At 41.6% G+C, this 22174-nt stretch overlaps 1 protein-coding gene across 6 annotated transcripts in view; it reads right to left on the reverse strand.

Annotated features, from left to right (window-relative positions):
• DTL (denticleless E3 ubiquitin protein ligase adapter) overlaps positions 1-22174 on the reverse strand; it is a 75882-nt gene that overhangs the window by 13474 nt on the left and 40234 nt on the right. For 2 of the 6 annotated variants that reach the window (XM_006743927.3, XM_081824837.1), the window contains one exon: positions 20097-22109. In XM_006743927.3, coding sequence (XP_006743990.2) covers positions 22011-22109 — 99 coding nt within the window. In that variant the 3' untranslated portion in view covers positions 20097-22010. Of the gene's footprint in view, positions 1-20096; positions 22110-22174 lie in introns of those variants that run through there. The other 4 variants (XR_014146476.1, XR_004079024.2, XM_006743928.3 and 1 more) reach the window with 4 other exon arrangements.

Raw genomic sequence — 22174 nt, forward strand, 5'->3', positions numbered from 1 at the left:
ATCATTTTTTCCTTGTGGGTCATGCTTTTGGTATCAAGTCAAAAAACTCTGCCTAGGGCACCTGGGTGGCTCAGTTGGTTAAGCGACTGCCTTCGGCTCAGGTCATGATCCTGGAATCCCGGGATCGAGTCCCGCATCGGGCTCCCTGCTCCGCAGGGAGTCTGCTTCTCCCTCTGACCCTCCTCCCTCTCATGCTCTCTGTCTCTCATTCTCTCTGTCTCAAATAAATAAATAAAATCTTAAAACAAACAAACAAACAAAAACTCTGCCTAGCTCTAGATCCCAAATATTTTCTCCTGTTTTTTTTTTATTGTTGTTAGTTTTATAGCTTTACATTTTATATGTAAGCTCGTGATCCATTTTGAGTTAATGCATGAGGTAATGCATATGCATTTGAGTTAATGAAATATGTCTAAATGCCAGTCAAACTGGTGTTTCCTCTTCCAAAATGAAGAAGTTCCAGTGTAATCAACTTGCCACAAGTGGCTGGCTTGTGTCCTTGAAGGATGGTGCTGGATTGGGGGCTGAGTATCAGCCTCTGTTCGTGGCAGGTTGGTCATTTGTGGAGGCAGTAGACTAGCCTTTGTGACTGGGAGTTTGCACAGAGGTAGCCAGTGACAGAAGCTATCCGAGATCCACTGGCTGAGTCATTCCGTCTACTTGGGTTTAGTGGCAGTTGTTTTCTGGTGGCCATTAATACGTGGCAAAATACTTCATACTTCATGCCTACTTCCATAGGTCTATCCACATGACTCTCCCTCAGACCTCCCTGTTCCTTATCTTCTAAGCTTTGTCCTTCCCAGGCCCCTGACCAATACTGCCAAACTATTCATCACTACCTAGATATTCTTTACCTCAGGCTATTTATCTTTTCTTACAAGAGAATGACAGGTGCATGGAAGCTCTGTTATGAAGGTTTCCCCTCACCACTGTTTTTCAGGGCTGCGCCTGGATGGGTTGTAACGCAGCACCAGTCCACTTGTGGCGTGACCCATCTGTGACCCAAGCTTGGCTTCTTCCTCCTCTATCAGCCGATCATAAGAGCCCCACCTCATGTATCCAAGTAGGAGCTGAGGGAAATGTGGTAGTTGACACCGGTGTCTGGAAGCTATATAGCCTTTCTAATCTAGCCTCAAAATCAATACATCATCACCACCTTGTTCAATTGGTAGAAAACAGTTACAAACCTTCCCAGATTAAAGGACCAAAAAAAAAAAAAATCAGACTCTACTTCTTGATGTGGGTATAGCAACTCACATTGTAGAGGAGTATGTGGTATGGGAGATCTTAGGTTATCTTTGGAAAATACAACCTGCCACAACAAGGTCTCTCTACTCTGGCTGCTAAGAACTTGAATGATTCCCAGCCCTGCAGGAGCCCTCGGAATTTTTCAGCTTATAGCTCCCAGAAATTAGTCTTTCTCCAGTGGTTTGTCTTTGGCCTGGTCCTGTGAAGTATCACCCTGTGCATGTACAGACTGGTGGGTTCGTCCAAAGAGTCAACTCCTCATCCATAGCTCTTTCTCCATGTAGCTCCTTCCTTTTTGGCATTTACCTAGCAAATTTTAGCTGACTCAGCTTCCCCAAACTCTAATTTGCCTCCTCAGTTCAGCAAGACCACTGGGCTCTGTTACGGTTTTCCCAATCTATAAAAATTGCAATGGTTCTGTAAAGGAGGCTGAGTAACCTGAAAATTTCCTCCACAACTGAGGGCTCATCTCATTTGTTTCCCTTCCCTCAGGGATCACAGTCCTGGTCTGCCTCTTGTTCAAGGTCTAAAAATAGTTGTTTCATACCTTTGATCCAGTTTTTTGGTTGGTTATGGTGACATAGTACTTCTCATTTTTTCATGGGTGGAAGCAGAACCTGAATATATTTTGAAGATAAAGCCAATGGGATTTGATTGTGAGTTGGATATAGGTTGTGAGAAAAAGAGAGATGTCAATCAAGGATGACTTCAAGTTTTTAGGCCTGAAACTGGAAGGTTAGCATTGCTATTACCTGAGGTTAGATCAGAATTGGGGTGGGGGTGGGGGAGTAAATTAGGAGTTAATTTTAAAAATGTTAAACCTAAATACCTATTAAACATCCAAGTTGGGGGGCACCTGGATGGCTCAGTCAGTTGAGCAGCTGCCTTCAGCTCAGGTCATGATCCCAGGGTCCTGGGATCGAGCCCTGCATCAGGCTCCCTGCTCAGAGGAGAGCCTACTTCTCCCTCTCCCTCTGCCTGCCTCTCTGCCTACTTGTGCTCCCTCTCTCTCTGTCAAATAAATAAATAAAATTTTTTTTTAAAAATTCAAGTTGGGCTGTCAACTCTTCAGTTGGATATAGGAGTCAGGTGCTCAGGTTGGAGATCAGGCTAGAAATACACACTGGGAATTGTCTCTGTATAGATGGTATTAAAAACCATGAATCTGAATGAGATCACCAAGGAAGAAAGTATAGATAGAAAAGCGAAGTCCAAGGACTGAGACCTGGGACGCTCCAATATTAAATATTTGGGGAGATGAAGAGGAACCCTGGAGTTGTTTGTGCTAACTCTCCCTCTCCTCCGTCCCCATTCTCTCTTGCTCCCATGACTGTGCCCCATTCTGTCTTTCTGTTTTGCTGGCTCTGACTTCTGCTGACTTGTTTTGTCCTGTGGCTATCCCAGTCTGGGCCTGACAGATCAGTTCCAGGATTGACACTGAGCCTCAGAAACTGCTCTAGCCAATCCATGTCCTCAGAGTACTCTGGCGTCATTTGAGATCCATCTGGCTCCATCAGGACTGACTCCTGCCAAAGTATAGGGTGAGAATAAGGCGAATGGCTCATGACTTCCAGAGTGAGCAGTTCCTTGGCTAGAACTATCATCTGTGATAGTACCCCCCTTGTTGAAAGCTCAGAAGAACAGGGAAATAGCGGATATATCATCCTAGACCAAGCCAGTTTCTTCTGCCAAAGATTCTGTCATGCACAGTATTGCTGTGTGGGCAAACTTGGTAGTTGTACTCAGTGCCATTGGCCTCAAAACACTAAGTGTATATTTTCCAAATATCTCCAATTTCCCCATAGCAATTTATTAGTGACTGGATGGTAGTAATCAATATTAGCATCATTCATCTAGCCACATGTGAAAAGGATTAGATAAGGAATTTTATCATAGTACTATTTATAAAAGTAAAAATATTAGAAATAACCTACAATGACTAACAACAGGAGTCAATATAAGTATGTTGTGGTACACCCATAATAAACACACATTAAAATAATTTTGCAGATATGGGAAGATGCTTATAATATATTGCTGATTTAAACTTTTTTTTTTTTTTCCAGAGAGGGAGAGGAGGGGAGGGGCAGAGGAAGTAAGAGAATCCTAAGCAGGCTCCAGCCCCAAGCTTGATGCAGGGCTCCATCCCACAACCCTGAGATCACGACCAGAGCTGAAATCAAGAGTCGGATGCTTAACCGACTGAGTCACCCGGGCGCCCTGATTTATACACCTTAACAAGGCAGTACAGTGTGGTGTTTAAAAGCGCTTTTGAATAAACAGATTTAAAGAGAACTCCATACCTTGAACTCTAACAATTAATGGCTAGGTAGAAAAGGATGCAAAGGAGACTTAGCAAGATCAGGTCAAAGATACAAGAAAAGCATTGTGTCATAGAAGGCAGGGGAAGTTTTTTTTTTGGTTAAGCAAAAAGGAATGGTCATTCAACCATTCAATAGAGTCAAATGCTGAAGAGGCAAGATGAGAATTGAAAGATTGAAAGATGACCACTGTATTGACCGTGGGTATCACTGATGACCATTGCCAGAGCTGTTTTAGCAGAATAATGAGAGTAAAAGCCAGACTGGAGTGGGTTGAAGGATAGATGGGAGGTGAAAAAGTGGAACTATTTTGAGGAATTAGATTGTGTAGGGGAAGAGAGACAGAAGGCCACAGATAGAGGATGTATGTTCATGGATTCTCTTTTTATTGAGAGAGATAGGAGTATGTTTAAATAACCATAAGATGGACCCAGTAGAGAGGGAAAGACTGGATACACAAAAGCAAGATGGGATAAATTACAGATGAGGTTCATGAAAAGGGGCGTGAGGATGGGCTATAAAACACAAGTGTGGGAATTGCTCTTGGTTAGTTAGTAGGAAGAAGGACTCCAATTGTAACAGGAAGCAACAAGTAAGGGTGAATGTGTGTGTGGGTAGGTTTAAACATTTGGTAACACAAAGGAAGGACTCAATGATGACTTGTGTGGAGGGCATCAGAGGGGTCAGGGGAGTGGGGAAGGTTTGAAACAGTTGTTGATAGGAGTTGATAGGAGTGTGAGCTGACCAGAATCAAGTAGTAAACTTTCAACCACCCTTTTGTCCCATGTGGGGCTAGTGATCCTGAATTGTAGTGGAACCCATCTGCCTGACAGTGAGACTTTCTTCAGTAGTATTTGGTTGCTTGGGTGCAGGCAAAAAGGAAGCAGATAGAATGGTTAATCTGTGGTTGGGATTTCGCCATACAGGAGATGAACATGTCTCCCACCTGCTTGCGGGCCTGGGTGGATGGGGATGAGCCAGCCGCCCAGTTCTTCTATGGAAGCACAGCCAGAGGGAAATGGGAAGAGGATGGTTCCTCTGTCCCCATTAAATGAGTTTCTCTGAAGTCCATCTTCCAAACTTCCTGTCCCTGGGAAAGCCTGTCCTTTGTTAGCCTGACAGATTCCCCCATGTAGAGCTCAGCCTCCCATATGCTCTTTGCTGTTTCTGTAGGCTTGTCAGGAACAATCCCTTTCAGGTTTCAGAGAGGTCTTTTTATATGTGCTCCTTCTTGATCCATACTGTGCTTGTGAGTGCATGGGAGGGATAGGGCTTGACTCCCTGAGGAGGGTCACTGTTCAGCTCTAGTGAGGACAAAACAGCCTTCTTTAATGCTCTACTCACTTTATACTCCGGTGCCAACACTTCCTATAAGAAGCAGAGGGGCTTCTCTTTCCTCTGGCCCTTCGCTTCTGCGGAAAGCAAAATAGAATGGAGCCACTTACTTTCCTCAGGTCTCGGCTTTTTACCCAAGGAGAAGAAACAGGGCAGCCAAGTTATAACTTGTGAATGTGTGACATTCCTAACCTGGCCGCTGGGCCAGAGTTGGCACTGGGAAGGGAACGGCTGGTGGAATGGAAGGAGTGAGGGAATCAGGTTCCAGCTCCCGCACAGGCCTCAGCTGTGACTTCTACTGCTTAGAGAACAGAGGGGAGAGGGTGAACACAGGGTGGGCGACTGGTGGCTCTGCTGAAGAGTGGACTATGTTCCCCAAGCAGACTGGCTTTGGGAACAGGCTGGCCTCTGGAAGAAAGTCCCACCTCTACCCCCACCCGATATACATGCTCCAACCAGAAAAAGGCCAACCTGTGTTTCCTATGTGTCTTTGCTCCCTGGGAGCAGAGGAACCTTGTTTAAATGATAAACTCCTGGCCAGCTGACGAACTGGGAGGTCACTAGCCATTTCTGGGCCTGTGACTTCATCCACAACCTGGGAGTTGAATGGGATGATTTCTAAGACTCTTTCTGACTATAAATCTGATATATTCTGGGTATAAATCTGATTGAACTGGAATGACATCAGATTTTAATTGTTTTATGAGCACTGGATCCCGAGGTCTTAACACATATTGGATGATATACACAGAGTCCCAGCACTAGTCCCAGCACTGATCCCAGAGGAAGGGATCAGGGGAGAGAGAATAATTTAGGATGGCTCCACCCTGAAGAATGTGTTGAACCCCATGGCTCTGACTCTATGTTTTAGGCCTCAGTTTCTTCAAGTGTAAAATGAGACTCTAAGCCTAGAAGATCTTTAAGATGTAGTTCTGATGTTCTGTGTTGCATATCTCTGTCCTCAGGTAATTCTGAGCCCCAATGGACAAAGACAGTGTACTTACTGAACATTTGCTTGGCCTGTGTGCAGTGCTATAGTGGAACATGATTCCTGTCTCAAGGAGCTCACAATGGATTTTTAAAAATACTAAGCCACACACAGAGAAAAGTGTGGTATAACATGCAATGTCTTCCATGGCTAAATGTATAGCACAGACACCACAGGCTGTCTCTCTCTTGGCATGCTGCAGGCTGGAGGAGCCACAATTATAGCTTGTTTCCCCCTAGGCCTTCTTCTACTTCAGCTCTCAAAAGGGGCTTTGTGGGGGTCGGACTGCTGGGGTCAGTTCTGGCTTCGCCACTTGTAAACTTTGGGGAAGTTACTCAACTGTTGTAAGCTGTAAGGTCAGTTTCCTGATCTTCAAGATGGGGTTAATAAAAGGACTCCCTTGCCATGTTGTTGTAAAGATTATATGACTTCTCAATAACTGGGTATAGAGAGAATGTACTTCAATATAATAAAGGCCATATATGACAAGTACACAGCTAATATACTCAACAGTGAAAAGCTGAAAGCTTTTTCTTTAAGATTTGGAGTAAGACAAGGATGCCCACTTTTACTACTTGAATTTAACATCGTGTTAGAAGTCCCAGCCAGAGCAATCAGGCGAGAAAAAGAAATAAAAAGACATGTGAATCAGAAAGAAAGAGGTAAAACTGTCTCTACTTGCAGATGACATGATGTTATATATAGAAACCCCAAAGACTCCACCAAAAAAACTGTAAGAATAAACAAATTCAATAAAGATGTAGGACACAAAATCAATATACAAAAATCAGTTGTGTTTCTATACACTAACAACGATCAGAGGGAAATTAAGAAAACAACCCCATTTACGGTTGCATTGAAAGAATAAAATACCCAGGAATAAATTTAACCAAGGAGGTGAATGATCTGTATGCTGTAAACTATAAAACACCGATGAAAGAAATCAAAGGAGACAAAATAAATGGAAAGATATTCCATGTTCATGGATTAGAAGAATTAATATTATTAAAATGTCCATACTACCCAAGGCGACTACAGATTCAATGCAATCCCTATCAAAATTCCAATGGAATGTTTCACAAAAATAGAACGAACAATCCTAAAATTTGTATGGAACCACAGAAGACTCCAAATAGCCAAAGAAATGTTATAAAAGAACAAAGCTGGAAGCATCACACTTCCTGATTTCAAACAAAATTACAAAGCTATAGTAATCAGAAACAGTATGGTATTGGCATAAAAACAGACACATAGTTCAATGGGAACATAATAGAGAGCCCAAAGATAAACCCATGCATATATGGTCAATTACTTTTCAACAAAAGACCCAAGAATATATAATGGGGGAAAGGACAGTCTTTTCAATAAATAGTGCTAGGAAAACTAGGCAGCCTCATGCAAAAGAATGAAACTAGACTTCTGTCTTACACCATACACAAACATCAACTCACATAGATTAGAGACTTAAACATAAAACCTGAAACCATAAAAGTGCTAGAAGAAAATATAGGGGTAAAGCTCCTTTATATCAGTCTTGGCAATAATTTCTTTGGATTTGACACCAAAAGCAAAGACAACAAAAGAAAAAGATAAGTAAGTGGGACTACATCAAACTAAAAGCTCTGTATAGCAAAGGAAACTATCAACAAAATGAAAAGGCAACCTACTGAACTGTAGAAAATATTTGCAAATCATATATAAGGAGTTAATATCCCAAATATACAAAGAACTCATACAACTCAATAGCAAAAAACAAAAAACCCAAACGATTCAATTAAAAAATGGTCAGAGGAACTGAACAGACATTTTTCCCAAAGAAGACATACAGATGGCCAATAGGTACATGAGAAAGTACTCACCATCACTAATTATCGGAGAAATGCAAATCAAGACCACAATGAGCTATCACCTCACACCTGTTACTGTTAGAATGGCTATCATCAAAAAGACAAGAGATACAGGTGTTGTTGAGGAGGTAGAGAAAAGGGAAGCCTTGTACAATATTGATGGGAAGGTAAATTGTTGTAGCCACTATGGAAAACAATACGGAGATTCCTCAAAAATTTAAAAATAGAACTCCCATTTGATCCAGCAATCCCACTGCTGGGTATTTATCCAAAAGAAATGAAAACAGGATCCTGAAGCAGTATCTGCACGCCCATGTTCATTGCAGCACTATTCACTATAGTCAAGGTATGGAAATGATAAAAGTGTCCTTCAACAGATGAATGGATAAAGATGTGAGATACACACACACACACACACACACACACAATGGAATACTATTCGGCCATAAGGAAAAAGGAAACCCTGCAACATGGATGGATCTCGAGGTCATTTTGCTAAGGGAAAAAAGTGAGATAGAGAAAGACAAACACTGCGTGTGGAATCCAAAAACTTTTTTAAAAAAGAGAAAAAAAGGCAAACTCATAGAAACAGAATAGAAAAGTGGTTGCCAGAGGTCTATGTCCGAAAAGTTCCCCTAGTGTGAAGATAATGTCTCCCTGATGTAGTGATGTCCAAGACTGTCACAGAGAGACAGGTGGCAGCGATGGAGAAGGAGCCCATAAGTGTAGCCATCACTGGTTTGGTTCTTAGACTGGCACGAACCAGAGGCAAGCAGGCAGGGGGTGGGTCAAGTGAAAGAGGTAGAGCTCCCATTGGGCTCTAATCACTGCTGTGCTGTAGAGTTCTTGAGTTCACTGCAAACCACTCAAACCTGTTGGATCCCAATTCCTTTATTTCTTAGAGGTATTTACTATAGAAGAGAAAACCTGAATTCCTAAGAAGAAATCCCAGGAAATTAACAGGGTTTACTTTTTAAGAAAAGGGGGAAGTATAAAGGAAATCAAAGGCATTCTCTAATTTTCCAGACTTGGGGGGCCTTAAATGATCTAAGGGAAGTTGGAGGGTTTAAGGCAACCAGACTTAGAATTGAAGAGCCACTAGCATCTCCAGGGCAGAGTCTTTGGGCCTATCTATTCAGTAGCAACTAACCCAAAGGCTTGTCCTACGGCCTTTCAGGGCCCATGAGTGCGAGTTGCTAGAGCCCTGTGCTCATGGGATCACAAGTTTGACCTTTGTGTATATGCGACCGTTCCCATATTAGACTGAGCCCTCGCCCCAGTCAGTAGTCACACATGTACTCAACAGGGACACACGGGGTTCTGGCTAGGGGAGTACAGGTGAATCCCCACCTTTGGAATCTAGCTCAAAGTACACTCTAGCTCAAACTACACACCTTGATACCTCAGGTTTGGAGCAGTGTTTGTATGTATCCTGCATGTCATTGTCATTTCATAGTAATTTTAAAAGAACATTTTGGCAGCGAGAGAAGACAGGATTCACTTCTGAGGGCCATTGAGCTGAGGCACTAGCCTAGTGGGTTGCCCAGTTGGCCAGACTGGCAATTCTCCTTCAGGAAGTGAGTACTCAGAATTCTCGATCTTTGAGGAAACCGCAGAGCTCTTCTTCCTTGAGGGCTTCCTGGGCATCTCAGCCAGACCTGCGGGGCTGGTCATCCAGGCTCACAGTGAGAGCTGTAGCTGAGGGTCTGGCACACAGAACTGGAGGGCTGGGCCTGTGACAGCAGGTCCCAACATAAGGTGCCCAACCCTACTTCTCACTTTCCCCTTGCGCCCTGTTAGGTGCTGGCACCGCCTTTGGAGCCATTACTCAGCAGCCTGAAGGTACAGAAATAGGCCTAGTGCACTGACTCAGCAGGCCACGGTTCCTTCCTCTGGCAGGGAGCTGTCCTGAGGTGGTAGGCCCAGGCAGAGCTGGCCTCCCACTCTTACTTCCGGTCAGGCAGGAATCCTACCGCAGGACTGGGTACTTAACTGTTTCTAGGCCGTTGAACGTGTATCTCCTTGCCTCTGGACTATACAGTACATTAACTGAACACACTTCCTTACATTCCCCACATTTTTAACACACACTCTTCCTACCTTCTTATCCTAAATGAAAACCTGACCTGCCTTGTCTCCCTGCCCTCTCCAGAGGAGGCCACTTCTCTACCTCCCCTGGTTTTCAAGGTCAGGAGAACAACCTGGCATTCTCTGAGTTCCCTTTGTTTCCCCAGACCATGCTTCTCCATCCCTCTTGGGCACGCCACCCCATCTTACTGGCCACCTTGTCCATTCAACTGTTACTGATTTTTGGCATTCTCTTATCCTCCTCAGTGGTTTAAGGCCTGTCTCACAGCTTTCCTGGTCACTTCATCCCTGAGAGGTAAAGGGACCCTCCAGATATCCAGGATTCACCATCATTTTGAAAACTACAAATGACTAAATTCTGCCCAACAACATTACTCACTGTGATGAACATAATTTGGCCATGGGCATCAGAATGGTTCAAATTCTCACAGCCCTACTTGGACCACTTAACTTCTTTCTACCTGTCAAAGTATTTCTTCCTCATCTGTTCACCCTCCCCAGAATCTCTCACTTCCTCCATGTCCAGCCTGGACCTACTGGTCCGCCATTCTAGGGTGCTCGTGGATCCCTTTCTTTATTCTTTCCTGGGTCTTTTCTTGCTGACTTCCTATCTTGGTTAATCTTTAACTCATCTTTCTTTGCCTCTGCTCCTAGATTGCTGAGCTCTGCTGGAAATTTATAATTTCTGTGCTGCCTGAGCCCTCGACAAACCATACTGTTAAGATCACATGTGTCTCTCTTCCCCACCATTTGTTCTTCAAGGTAGGAATTTTGGCACCCCAGAACAGCTATAGACAGTTAAAACTTAGCACATGCCTGGAACTTGTCTAGGCACTTTATACATACCAGCTCATTTGACCCCCACCCAATGACAATGAGGAAAATACTCTGAATGCTTCTCTCACTTGGTGAGGAAACTGGGGCTCAGAAAGATTCAATAAATTACAGAAGACCACAGAATTAGCAAGTGGCAGAGTCAAGATTAGGGAGTCTGGGTGAGACATTATATTGTGTCTCATTGTGAGATGATCATAAACTTTGCACAAAGTCTGTTGACTTTTATCAGAGCTCCTGTTGCAGTCCAGCAATCTTTTAAATCAACCCTTGTTCACTCCTAATTGGACGCGTTTTTATTTCAACTCTGACTCTTATTATTTTTGGTCAATTTCGATTAGAGACCAAAGGCATCGCCTCAGAAGTCCCAGTAGGCATCTAGAATCTCAGGGTATTCTCTAACTTTCTTCTGACTCATTTCTGATGGAGTCAGCTCCCATACAGCATTCCTCTGACAACATATACCATAACCAGCAGTGTCCTGGTCTCCATTCACTAGGAAGGGGAGAAGACACTGTAATTCTCATAATGGTTATTTCAAGCCATTTCCTTGTGAACTGGCTTTGGAGGCTGGGACCTAAATCCCTACTACTTACTAGATTCTATAGGCAAATTATTTAAACTCAGAGGTTTAGTTTCTTTTTCCGTAAAGTGGGGGATGATAATAATCTTAAAGGGTTGTATTTATTAAGGAGCCTAGTGTAGAGCCTGGCTCAGATCAGGCACTCGAAGTATTTGTTCCTTTCCTTCTCTTCCCCGTACTCTCCTTTCACCTCGCCTATACATTTACTCCATCTTTCCCACCCACAGATATTTTCCTGACCATAGCCCGCTCCCCAGTATCTACCCTTTCTCACTTCTCTTCTCAGCAGACTCCATGGAGAGTAAACTATATGGGCTATCTCCCATTTTCTCCCTGATACTACCCCCTGGTTCCAATATGACCCCTCTAAATGATCAAATGCAATTGACATTGTTTTTCTTCTTGTCGGACTTTATTCAATTTTATTTCCTGAAATCTATCCTGACCATCTTTTCCTATAATGACTCCTTCTCACTCACTTCTGTCACCTCTTCTTTCTTTAATCACCTCCAAATGCTGGCTTTTCTCCACATGGATGTTCTTCCAGCAGCGTCGGCATGGCTTGGGAACCTATTGTTAGAAATGTAGATTTTCAGGTTCCACCTCAGATCCCCTGAATCAAAAACTGGTGGGGATACTCGCTCAAGTTTGAGAACCATTGTGCCACATTTTCTCTGGCTAATCTCTATGAGCTCCCCTTTTAACTATTCTTTTCCCACCTAATACTCCAAAAATTCTTTCCACTCCAGACCACTCTTCAGAGCTGCAATTGTATACATACAACTACCTAAAGGGTATCTCCACTGGCTATTAGGTGTCTCCATGGAAAATAACCTCTCATAATCCTATCATTTCTGTGTCCCCTTTCTCCAAATGATACCACCATTACCCAGTTGTCAGTGCCAGGATCCTGGGATTCATGATTCCTCGTTTACCCACCTAAGAAAACACTAGTTTGCCATTTCAGGAGTATCTCTCAAATTGGCCGTGTCCTCTTATCGGCACCATTGTTACTTTACTTCAGGCCCATCCTCCTCACTGATTGGATTGCTAGTCTTCTAATTGGGTCACTGAAGTCTGGTCCCTTTCCAATGTACCCTCCACATTGCTACCAGGATCATCTAAAATAAAAATTGGATTGGGCTTATCCCCTGCTTAGTCATTCCGTGGCTGTCCAAGGCCTTCGAGATAAAGTTCAAACTCAGTATGGGGGCACCGTAGGGGTGCTTGTGCCCGGACACCTGCTTGCCTCTGCAGCCTCATCTCCTGCTGGTGCTTTATGCTGTTCTCTCTGCTCTAGCTCTAACAGGAAACTGGAACTACTTGAGAGTTCTCCAGACAGCCACTCTTTCTCACCGTCAAACCGTTGTTCATGCTATTTTGCTATTTCCTTTGTGAGGAATGTCCTTCCTTCACTTACCGTGTGGAAAACATTCTTCTCCAGCGCTCGGCTCAGTCGGCTTTGGTATGAAATCTTCCCTGGATGTGCAGGCTCAGTCTGATGTGCTCCCACAGCCCCCTTGTCATGTCTTCATCAGAACCTTAGCACACTGTGCTTGGTGCCCTTGTTGCCCTAGGCACCAGGGAGCAGCTTGAGGACAGGCCTGTATGTTATCTTTATTTAGTGCAATGCTTGACACACAGTAGGTATTCAGCAAATAGTTGCTTAGTAAGAAAGATTGCTTTCTTTTTTTTTTTTTTGAAAGGCATCTACACTTACTGCTGCTTCCTAACCGCCCCTATCTTTTCATTCCCACAGTTCAGCCTTATTATGCTACTGAAAAAGCTCTTGAGGACAAAGATGTGCTGGCTTTATTTCTCATCTTCTTAACTTCTCTGCAGCAGTGAACCACCTATTTTTCAAAAAGTTCCCTTTCCCGTGCTTCTCAACTGATGCTTTTTGAACTCTCTTTACTTTATGGTCTGCGTTCGCACTGGTTCCCTTCCTTCTCCACACTTGCTGCAACTGCTCTGCATTACAGCGAGTACAGGGGTGGCTGGTGGTGGTGGTGGTTTTCGTACAGTGACATGCTGGTAGCTGGCTCCCTGGGAGAAAAAGGCCCTGATTTGTGGCTTTTGTCTCTTCCCTGGTGTAAAGACTCTCATCAGGACCGATTTCAAGCTACGAACATTTTAATGACCGGCTCACAAAATTCCCGAGTATTTAATAATTGGCTCTCACAAGCATACCACTGGGTATGCAGAGATGAGTAAGACCAGTTTGACATCTAGGAGGATACAATCTGGTGGAGGGAATATGGAAAAAATTATGAGACAAATGTGATAAGCACTTTTGAGGGCATTTAAACAAGGCACCATGCATGGGGCTGAGTGGAAGGCTTAATTAGGAAAATCTGTTAATACCTCCTATGGGAAGGTAGGAGGGTTTGAACTGAACCTTAAAAATGGTATGTAGAGGAATGGCTAGTAGACCAGGAAGACTGGGGTGCAAAGAATGCGGGGTACCAGAATGGATTCTGCCACTAGTTTTGTGACCTTGGTCAAATTGGTTAACTTCCTCAGGACAGTTTCTGCATCTTGAAAATAAGAATTTGATTTCCATGGCCCATTCTGCCTGGATTTGATGATGGTCCTTGGGAAGAGAAAAATGTAAGTGGAGGAAGAAGGAAAAAGGAAGAAATATACTTAGTGTATAAGCTTCACTTAGTGTGAAGCTTTTAGGAGGCCAAATGCTGCAGGAATCTCTCTTCTAACTAGTCCTCCCTGCTAACTTCTGGCTCAGTCCCAATTTTGAAAATCCCAATCCCATGTCTGAGTGATTGCGCAATATGCTGAAAGCTCAGTTCTTGTCTTTTCACCTGAATGACTATAGTGAATCCTGACAGTATATGTGGATGTAAGTCAGTTCATCCTTCTGTGTTGAGGGAACAGAGGATTTTCCTTTTTCCTTAGAAAGTGTTAAAAAGAGTAGTAGCTTATTCCATTTGAATAACTGTTATTATCAAATCTATCTAGAATTTCCCCATCCCCACTTCTTGCCTGATCTTCTCTCGAGAACTATCTGAACTTCATTCCTTTTCAAAAACCTTTAAAAACATTATGAATCATAAAACAGATAGAAATATGCATAAAACATAAATGTAAGGCATAATTATAAAGCAAACACCCATGTAACCACCAAGCAGGGGAAGAGAGAACCTTGCCATAACCTAGCAAGTCCTCCCTGTGTTATTCCCCAAGTACAACCTTCCAGAAGGATCCACTATCTCGATTTATTGTGATAATGATCTTTGTTTTGCCTTTTACCATCCATGTATGTATCCTTCAATCCTACTTCAGTATTGCATTTTTTGTTAACACCCGATATGAAGAGAATCATACTGCATGCATTCCCTTGTTTCTTGCTTCTTTTGTTCACCATTCTAACATTCATTCATTTTGTGTGTCGCTAGTTTATTCTTTTTTGTTTCATGGTTACATAGTATTCGACCACGAGTATTCCAGTTTACCAATTCTACTGTGGATGGATATTTGGGTTGTTTCCAGCCTTTGGCCATTATAAACAATGCTGCTCTGAACATCTTCGTTGTGCCCAGTGCATGTGAGCTTCCCAAGGGTACAGGGGTAAAATCATTAGGTCACAGGGTATATATATCCTCATCTCCATTCTTCATTCTTTCCCCTACATTAGTGAGCAAGACTTTCTCTTTTTCTTTTCTGAAGAATTTTAACTCCTGTGCTTTTGTTCCTGTTTTTCTAATTTTCAATCATCTTTGTTAATCTTATGTTCCTATAACATACATTATCAGTACTGATTCTAGCTTCTAGCCCTGTATATTACCTTCCTCTGGTAGTTGAGAATGGTGTCCTCTCCAAGACGTAACATTATTTCATTTATTACTCAAAGAGCAAATGTATCTGGAACATTTTGAGAGTTCTTATTTGAATATGTGCAAAATAGAAATCCTGTATTTGATTAATAGAGGGCCAGGAACAAGTTTCTTTCTCTGAGGCATTATAGTATGGGAATTAAGACTGTGGGCTTTGAGTCAGACCAAATCCACGAGCTGCTGGCTATGTGTCCTTGGGCTAATTACCTAACTTCTCTGTGCTTTAGTTTCCTCATCTGTCAAAATGTGGATAACAAACTATATCCACCCACAGGGTTACTGTGTGCATTACATGAAACAATCTACAAGTTTATCAAAAGAGGTTTATTAACTTGGTCTTTAGGGAGAAAGACAAGGAAAGACAGGCTTTCAGAATGCCTACAAGTTATGTAGTGAGGATACATATTATGAGTTTGTCTCTGGGGTTTATACTGAGCCTAAACACTTTTTCCACTCCTCTTTCTTTTTTTTTTTTTTAAAGATTTTATTTATTTATTTGACAGTGAGAGAGACAGCAAGAGAGGGAACACAAGCAGGGGGAGTGGGAGTGGGAGAAGCAGGCTTCCCGCTGAGCAGGTAGGCCAACGTAGGGCTCGATCCCAGGACCCTGGGACCATGACCTGAGCTGGAGGCAGACGCCCAACGCCTGAACCCCCCAGGCACCCCTCCACTCCTCCTTCTGGAGCAGATGGCTAGGATAGGTAAGTGGGAGGCTGCTAAGGGCCATGAACAGAGTGAAGTGAATTGGCCCATTTGGGAATCAAATCCACAACTGGCTTTAATTACTATTCAACTGAGTTCAGTGGGCAACATAACATGAAAAAGGAGAAAATGAATGGGACTAGAAATACTGACAAAGTAAACAGGAGGGCAAGAGGACACTATAGGATAACTCAAATCAACAAGCTGCTCTAAACGGCATCCTCTCTTTGTGAAATTTATTTTACAGGACAGTTGGCTGTAACAGAAACCATTCTTAATCATCAAAAAACCACATTCTGATTTTCCTTATCCTCCCGACTCTCCATGTATAATTCTAGACTTCGTCGCTTACATCTCTTGGTTTTAGGATATAGTCTTCCAAAGCTAGAAACTTAATTACAGATTCAACACTTCAAGGCCAATACCTAATTGCCTAATTAGGGAGCTGAGAAATGTTTAGCATAACCACCCTCCTTCCTACCCCTACCCTGAAGTTATTAATGTTCACTTCAGATTGTTTCCTAGTCAACCCTTGTGAAGATACTGATTTTTGGACTCTGAGTCTCTTACTCCTACATAAAGCTATCTAAATTCAATAGGGCCTTTGAGGAAGCAGCATTTCCAACTTGACATTAACTGGTGGGCCAAATAACGACCCATTACAGAGACAACAATGCCTACTGGATTTTAATTTTAATTATTTCAGTTCCTGTACCACTGTTATTTCACAGTTACACTTAATAAACTCTATTATGCTTATTAAATAATTCATGGAAAATTGTGAGTGCATGGTAGGTTATGGAAAAAAGGTGGAAGAGAAAAAGGGGAAGAATGGTTCTGAACGATTATTGAATGATGTGGTGTGACAATATTTGTTAACTTCATGTCAACACAGCAAGGCCAGATGATTTATTTATAGTTCACTGTTTCAGTAACATATACTATCTGGTAGTATATTGCTGGGGGAAGGGCTGATTTGTATAATTACTGTACTTTCACACTATGACTTAGAAAGTGAGTAGGCTGATAACAGGGAAACAAAAAGCAGCCCTTAACATCTTCATTTGAACTGATAGTTTTGGCACCAACCCACGAAGGGGGCTGAGCATGGGGGGACTATCTGTTTACAGAGGTGCAGATGCCAGCTCCTAATCAGAGAACACCACATTTTGTAAGTTCCTGGAAATTTGGAAACCAGGGTCTTTAACAGTAGCAGTGGCAGCATAATTTGGTGCTCAGATGCTAAGTGAAACCCCAGTGCTGGGTTTGTCCACCATAATGTCAAAGAAACCTCCATGGCTGGTATTTTGGCACTGATGTGACACTGGCAACAGGTATTACTGGCATCAAAAAGCAGCCCAGGGAAGAATCTCATTAAGTGAGAAAAAAGAATCTAGAGTCTACACATTACTCCTCAACCAAATGTTTGAACCTTGCATCCTACAAAATCAGAGCTACTAAGAGAGGAACATGGCCTGCTTTGAGCTTCATCTCTTATGTGCCTACTCACTGGCCATGGAACACAATAGTCTAACAAGTGATCAAGAATTGGCACTAACGGCCAGCCAGCTGCAGCTTCCTCCCCAAAGGTGAACACATGCTAAACAGTGTAGCAGAGCTGGGGGCAGTGGTCAGGAAATGGGAGGTGGGTTCTATGAGAGCAATCACTTTGGCTTGCTTAGGAGTCCAGGGAACAGATTTGCAAATTATAACCTCTTTGAACACTGGCTGAGACCACATATGAAATAACCTCTGTAATTTTAATGTGTACTTGGTAGGTAGGAATCATGAATCTCAAACACCTGCGGAACCTGAGTTGCTTTTGTTTTCGTTTTGTTTTTCTAGAGGTCTACTTGCTCCTTTTGAAAAGCGCTAGGAATGGGAGACTCAGGCAACATTGGAAAAAAAAAAAAGCTTCTCAGGTGATTTTTATTTAGTTCCCATACCTTTGAGGACCATGGTTCTATGGAACAGGAATGAACAGGAATGAGTTAGAACTGAAAAGTTAAACCTTTATGCCCATTTATCAAATAAGGATAGAATCCCTTCTCTCCCGATCTTGAGACTAATAGCTAACAGTAATTGTTCAACAAACGTTAGCTACTGTGTGCCAGGCACTGTCCTAAGAGCTATATTTGTGTGATAACCACACAATCCCATTTTATAAACGAGAAAACTGATTCACAGAGAGGTTAAGGAATTTGCCCAAGGTCACACAGCTAGGGCTTGGATTCAAAGCTAGGCAGTTTGGCTATAGACATCATGCTTTTAACTATTATTCATAATATTGTAAAGAACATAATAAAAACATGCATGAGAAAAGCATTTTACTTTGAAAAGTTCAGGTGCTCTAAGCAGCTGCTGAATGAAGTTCCTGGAGGGAAGAGTCTGCATTGCATCTAGACAGCACTTGCTACATTAATAGCTGCTCACAAACAACTTCACTCAAAGGACTTGAAAATCTGATCTTTGCCTGTTTCTCTCAAATGCTGACTTCACCCACTGACGTGCCATAGATAAAGTGACTCCTCTGACAACAAAAAAATAAAGAGAAGAACTCTCCAGTCCAGGTGCCTCACACAGGGCTTGGCACCCAGGTGATGAATAAAATGCTGACTGAATTGAAAGCCTTCCAATCAAAGGCATTTTGAAATGTGCTATTCATAGTCCACAAAATGACTTGAATACAAATTATTTAGAATGTCAAAACAGGAAGGGGCATGTGGCAAGTTAAGGAAATTAAAGAGAAATGAAGTATAAATGGAATACTAAACCTTTGAAATTTAAAATAAAGAACCTGGTTATATATCCTTGAAATCCTCTTTCTTGGCTAGCCGGGAAATGGGAGGGATAAGCGTTGGGGATTGCTTTAATAATATAATACTTATTTGTGTACTATGTACTTGCTGTAAGCCTACAGATCTGAACAAGCTGCTTAATATGCTCAGGTGATTTTTGAAAAGGCTGACTTTACCCTACATCATTCCCTAATGACCCTCGTGTTTTTTAGCAGGCACTCAAACATAGCTCAGAAATAAAACAGGTTTTTCTACCACTTTAGACAACAAAATGGATCCCTTATAACAAGCTGGGCTTGTATTCCTAGCATCAAATCTAATGAAACATTAGACTCACCTCATGTCCAATGTAGTGTTTGGCCTCCCTATAACTTTCAACCAGTATCTAAAGAGCTAACGCATAAAGCAGGGTTTTCCATAATTCCCAAGAATTTAATGACTGGTTATTTCATGATGTGGCTTGATCCAAACCTGGGGCAGCCAAAGAATCTCCTATGAAGACCTGTTGAGAAGTAGTGAGACTTGATGAGCAAGAGCTCACTGGGCCTACATTCATCCCTTTAATTGCCATAAGGAGGACAACTCAGTTTCCCCAGCATGGCATTCTCACTCAGTCTCTCTTCTGATGCACATCTGTAAAATGTTGTGCATGCTACTTAGTTGTGGAACTGATTCTATGAGACTACCTGGCCTTTGCTTTAAGAGCAGTGTGAAAGAAAGTCCAGACCCTCTTGGGACTAGGAAAAGCAGAAAAACAGACCTGAGAGCAGCAGTTTATCTGCTATGATAGGCTCTCAAAAAGCACATGTTGCCCTGATATGTGACCTATACAAGATCATGACCATAGGCTGGGGGTTAAAGCAACACACACACACACACACACACATACACACACACACACACTTTAAAAAGTTACCTCCAGGCATCCATATTGCACAGTTGAGGATTTAAAAAGTGATTCCTATACAGGATGTTCCAAAAGTCTTAGTGAAGTTTTAAGCTATTAGGGCTGGGGTTGGGGTGGTGAGCTGAACTCGCTCTCTGCCAGTCCAACAGGGGTAGCTACAGATGGTCTTGATTTATCATCATTTAAATGTGCAGCCCAGATTAAAGGAAACATTTTAAAGGACTAATTAGTCAACCCTCACAAAAGTAAATTAAGGGCCTGTGTTGAAACAGCCAAAGGAAACTCTAATACAGCACTGTAGCAATAATGCTTGGGGTGTATTCAAATGGAAAAGCTTGGGCTGGAAATACTTGTTTAGAAAAAGAAGTGCATCACTCCACCCTACTTCATCAAGTAATCCAAGCCATCTTACACACTCAAGGTCTGACCAAGCAAGACACATTTTATTAAAACCTCTTTCAGCTTGAACTAGATCGTATCCTTGGGAATAAACAAATTTTATTCAATGAACAAGTAGAAGGGATTCTTGATTACTACTAGAGCTCTTTTGTGTAGACTGCTTCTAGGTTAATGCAAAAAGCTCAGAAAAGGATATCAGATAAGGTAAAAGGCTTTATTATTCAGGATCAGCTCAAAGTCTGACACTGACAGAGGCAGGAATAATTATTATCTCATTACATTTGACCTTTGGTACCCATTTGAAGTACTAGTTTTCCAAGTGGGATGTGTTACAGCCAGGAGACTCTCAGCACAGTTTCTGTCAGCCACATTTACCCCAATTTTACTCGGTAGAGCTGTTAGGAAATGTTCAAGGATACAAAGAATATAATCATCTACTTTAGTTATCCTACCCCCCACCCCCACTGGCTTTCAAAGCAAGAGATAGGTAGCATTATTAGCAGATATGGTCATAAATAACACCTTTCCATAACCTAACATTAAAAAATCAAACACTAATTATAAGTAGAGTTTCTAAATATTCAGTTAATGCTATGGAGTGCTTTGTTTCAAAAACAGCAATTCTGAGGCTTCTCTTTATTTTTCTCCTTGCATAAAACCACGGAGAATCCATGTTTAATTCACATATGTAGTTCTTGTTGGTACAAGCTTAACTTACAGGAATCAAAGGAATTAAAATTTGTCATTAAGAACAGATTTTTAAATTTTGACAAAAATATGAATAAAATCTACATATTTGTTAGGGATATGGATAAAATGAATCAAGTGTCATGATTGTTAGGGGATCCCCTTCCAAGGACACAGTACATAGAAGGTACATGGAGCTTGTGTCTCTGAGGTTATAAAGGGGAAAAACAGAAAACAACAGTTCAAGATGATTGATATGTGATTGCTGATTAAAGGGAAGATGTTCAAAATATTTTGCACATTATTAACTTAGAATCAATCTAAACACCTTCTATATTATTTAGAGAAATTTCCATGACTTTTCAGCTCAGGGCTATACTAGAGGGTTACTGTTTTTTATGTATATGAAGAGAATCCAAAAATTCCAGTTAAAGCCAAAAATTGTTTTTTAGGTTCTGGATTTTCAGTTCAGAGCTATGTTCTTTTAATAAAAGTACCAGTAAGAAATCATTACTTTTTCTTAAATTGATGACATATTTTTAAAAAGTTGCAGCCCCTAGAGAACTGAATTCAAGTTGAATTCAAACCCCAACTTTAATGTATGACTATTGATTTTATAAATATCTTTGTCTAGTAAATGGCAAAAATTGTAACCTCTTATAGAACACGATGTTGGATTGGTACCATAGTAAATTGCTTAATAAAAATAGAAGGACCTTAAGTCTCATATGGGAGACATATTTGGGGGAAAAAAGATAAGTAAAGGTTTCTAGTGTTGTTCTCCTAGTTTCTCCAAAGAGCTGACATTTATCACTGCTCTTAAAAAAAAGATGATTTTAACTTAAGAGACTGTATTTTAACACTGAACACTGAATCAAGATAAATGCACTTATCTGAACATCACATTTTTACATATACTAAAAAAACAAAAAAAGCTCCCAAAAGTGTAGTGAAAAGATTATATAAATTTTAAATGAAATTATATTTGTTTGAGGCAGCACAGATCCAGAGGTCTCCAGCAGAAGACTTCTTCAGCAACCAGCCTTCACAGACAGGCCTCCTGCTGTGACCAGCAGATATTTTCCACTGTGCACCCACAGTCTCAGACTAATAAGAGACAAGTCTTGCTTTTTGCCTCTATGAGCTGGGATGTCATTATTGTAGAGAAGAGGCATAATTTAAAAAGTGAAGACTACTCATTCAAAAAGTTACAGAGTGATAAACTTACTTTATGGAATTAAACACAGCATTCATCCCAAGGAAGCTGCATATAAGCTATGGTAGAACCAGAGTTGAAAGGATTTTCTCTGAAAATGAAAAAAATGGTAGCTTTCTTAAAGATTAGAGTTATAGAATCACTCTGTTGTATTTTTTGTCTTGTTTTAATGGGCCAAAGTTCAGTTAACTCACTCAGATTAGAATCTACAATTCTGTTGATTGTTCAGGACTGCAGTAGTCGTCTTGGGATTTTCTATGGAAGTATGTACAGATTTTCCTCATGGAGCTGGGAGTAATAGTAACCTAGAAAAAGAAAGTTTAGATTTCAGAGATTTTCTAAGATAAAGTTCAGCTGTTAACTTCAGCAA

Source organism: Leptonychotes weddellii, chromosome 6 (genome assembly GCF_054177405.1).
Source record: "Leptonychotes weddellii isolate Sample4059 chromosome 6, ASM5417740v2, whole genome shotgun sequence".
In the NCBI taxonomy this organism is placed as follows: domain Eukaryota; kingdom Metazoa; phylum Chordata; class Mammalia; order Carnivora; family Phocidae; genus Leptonychotes; species Leptonychotes weddellii.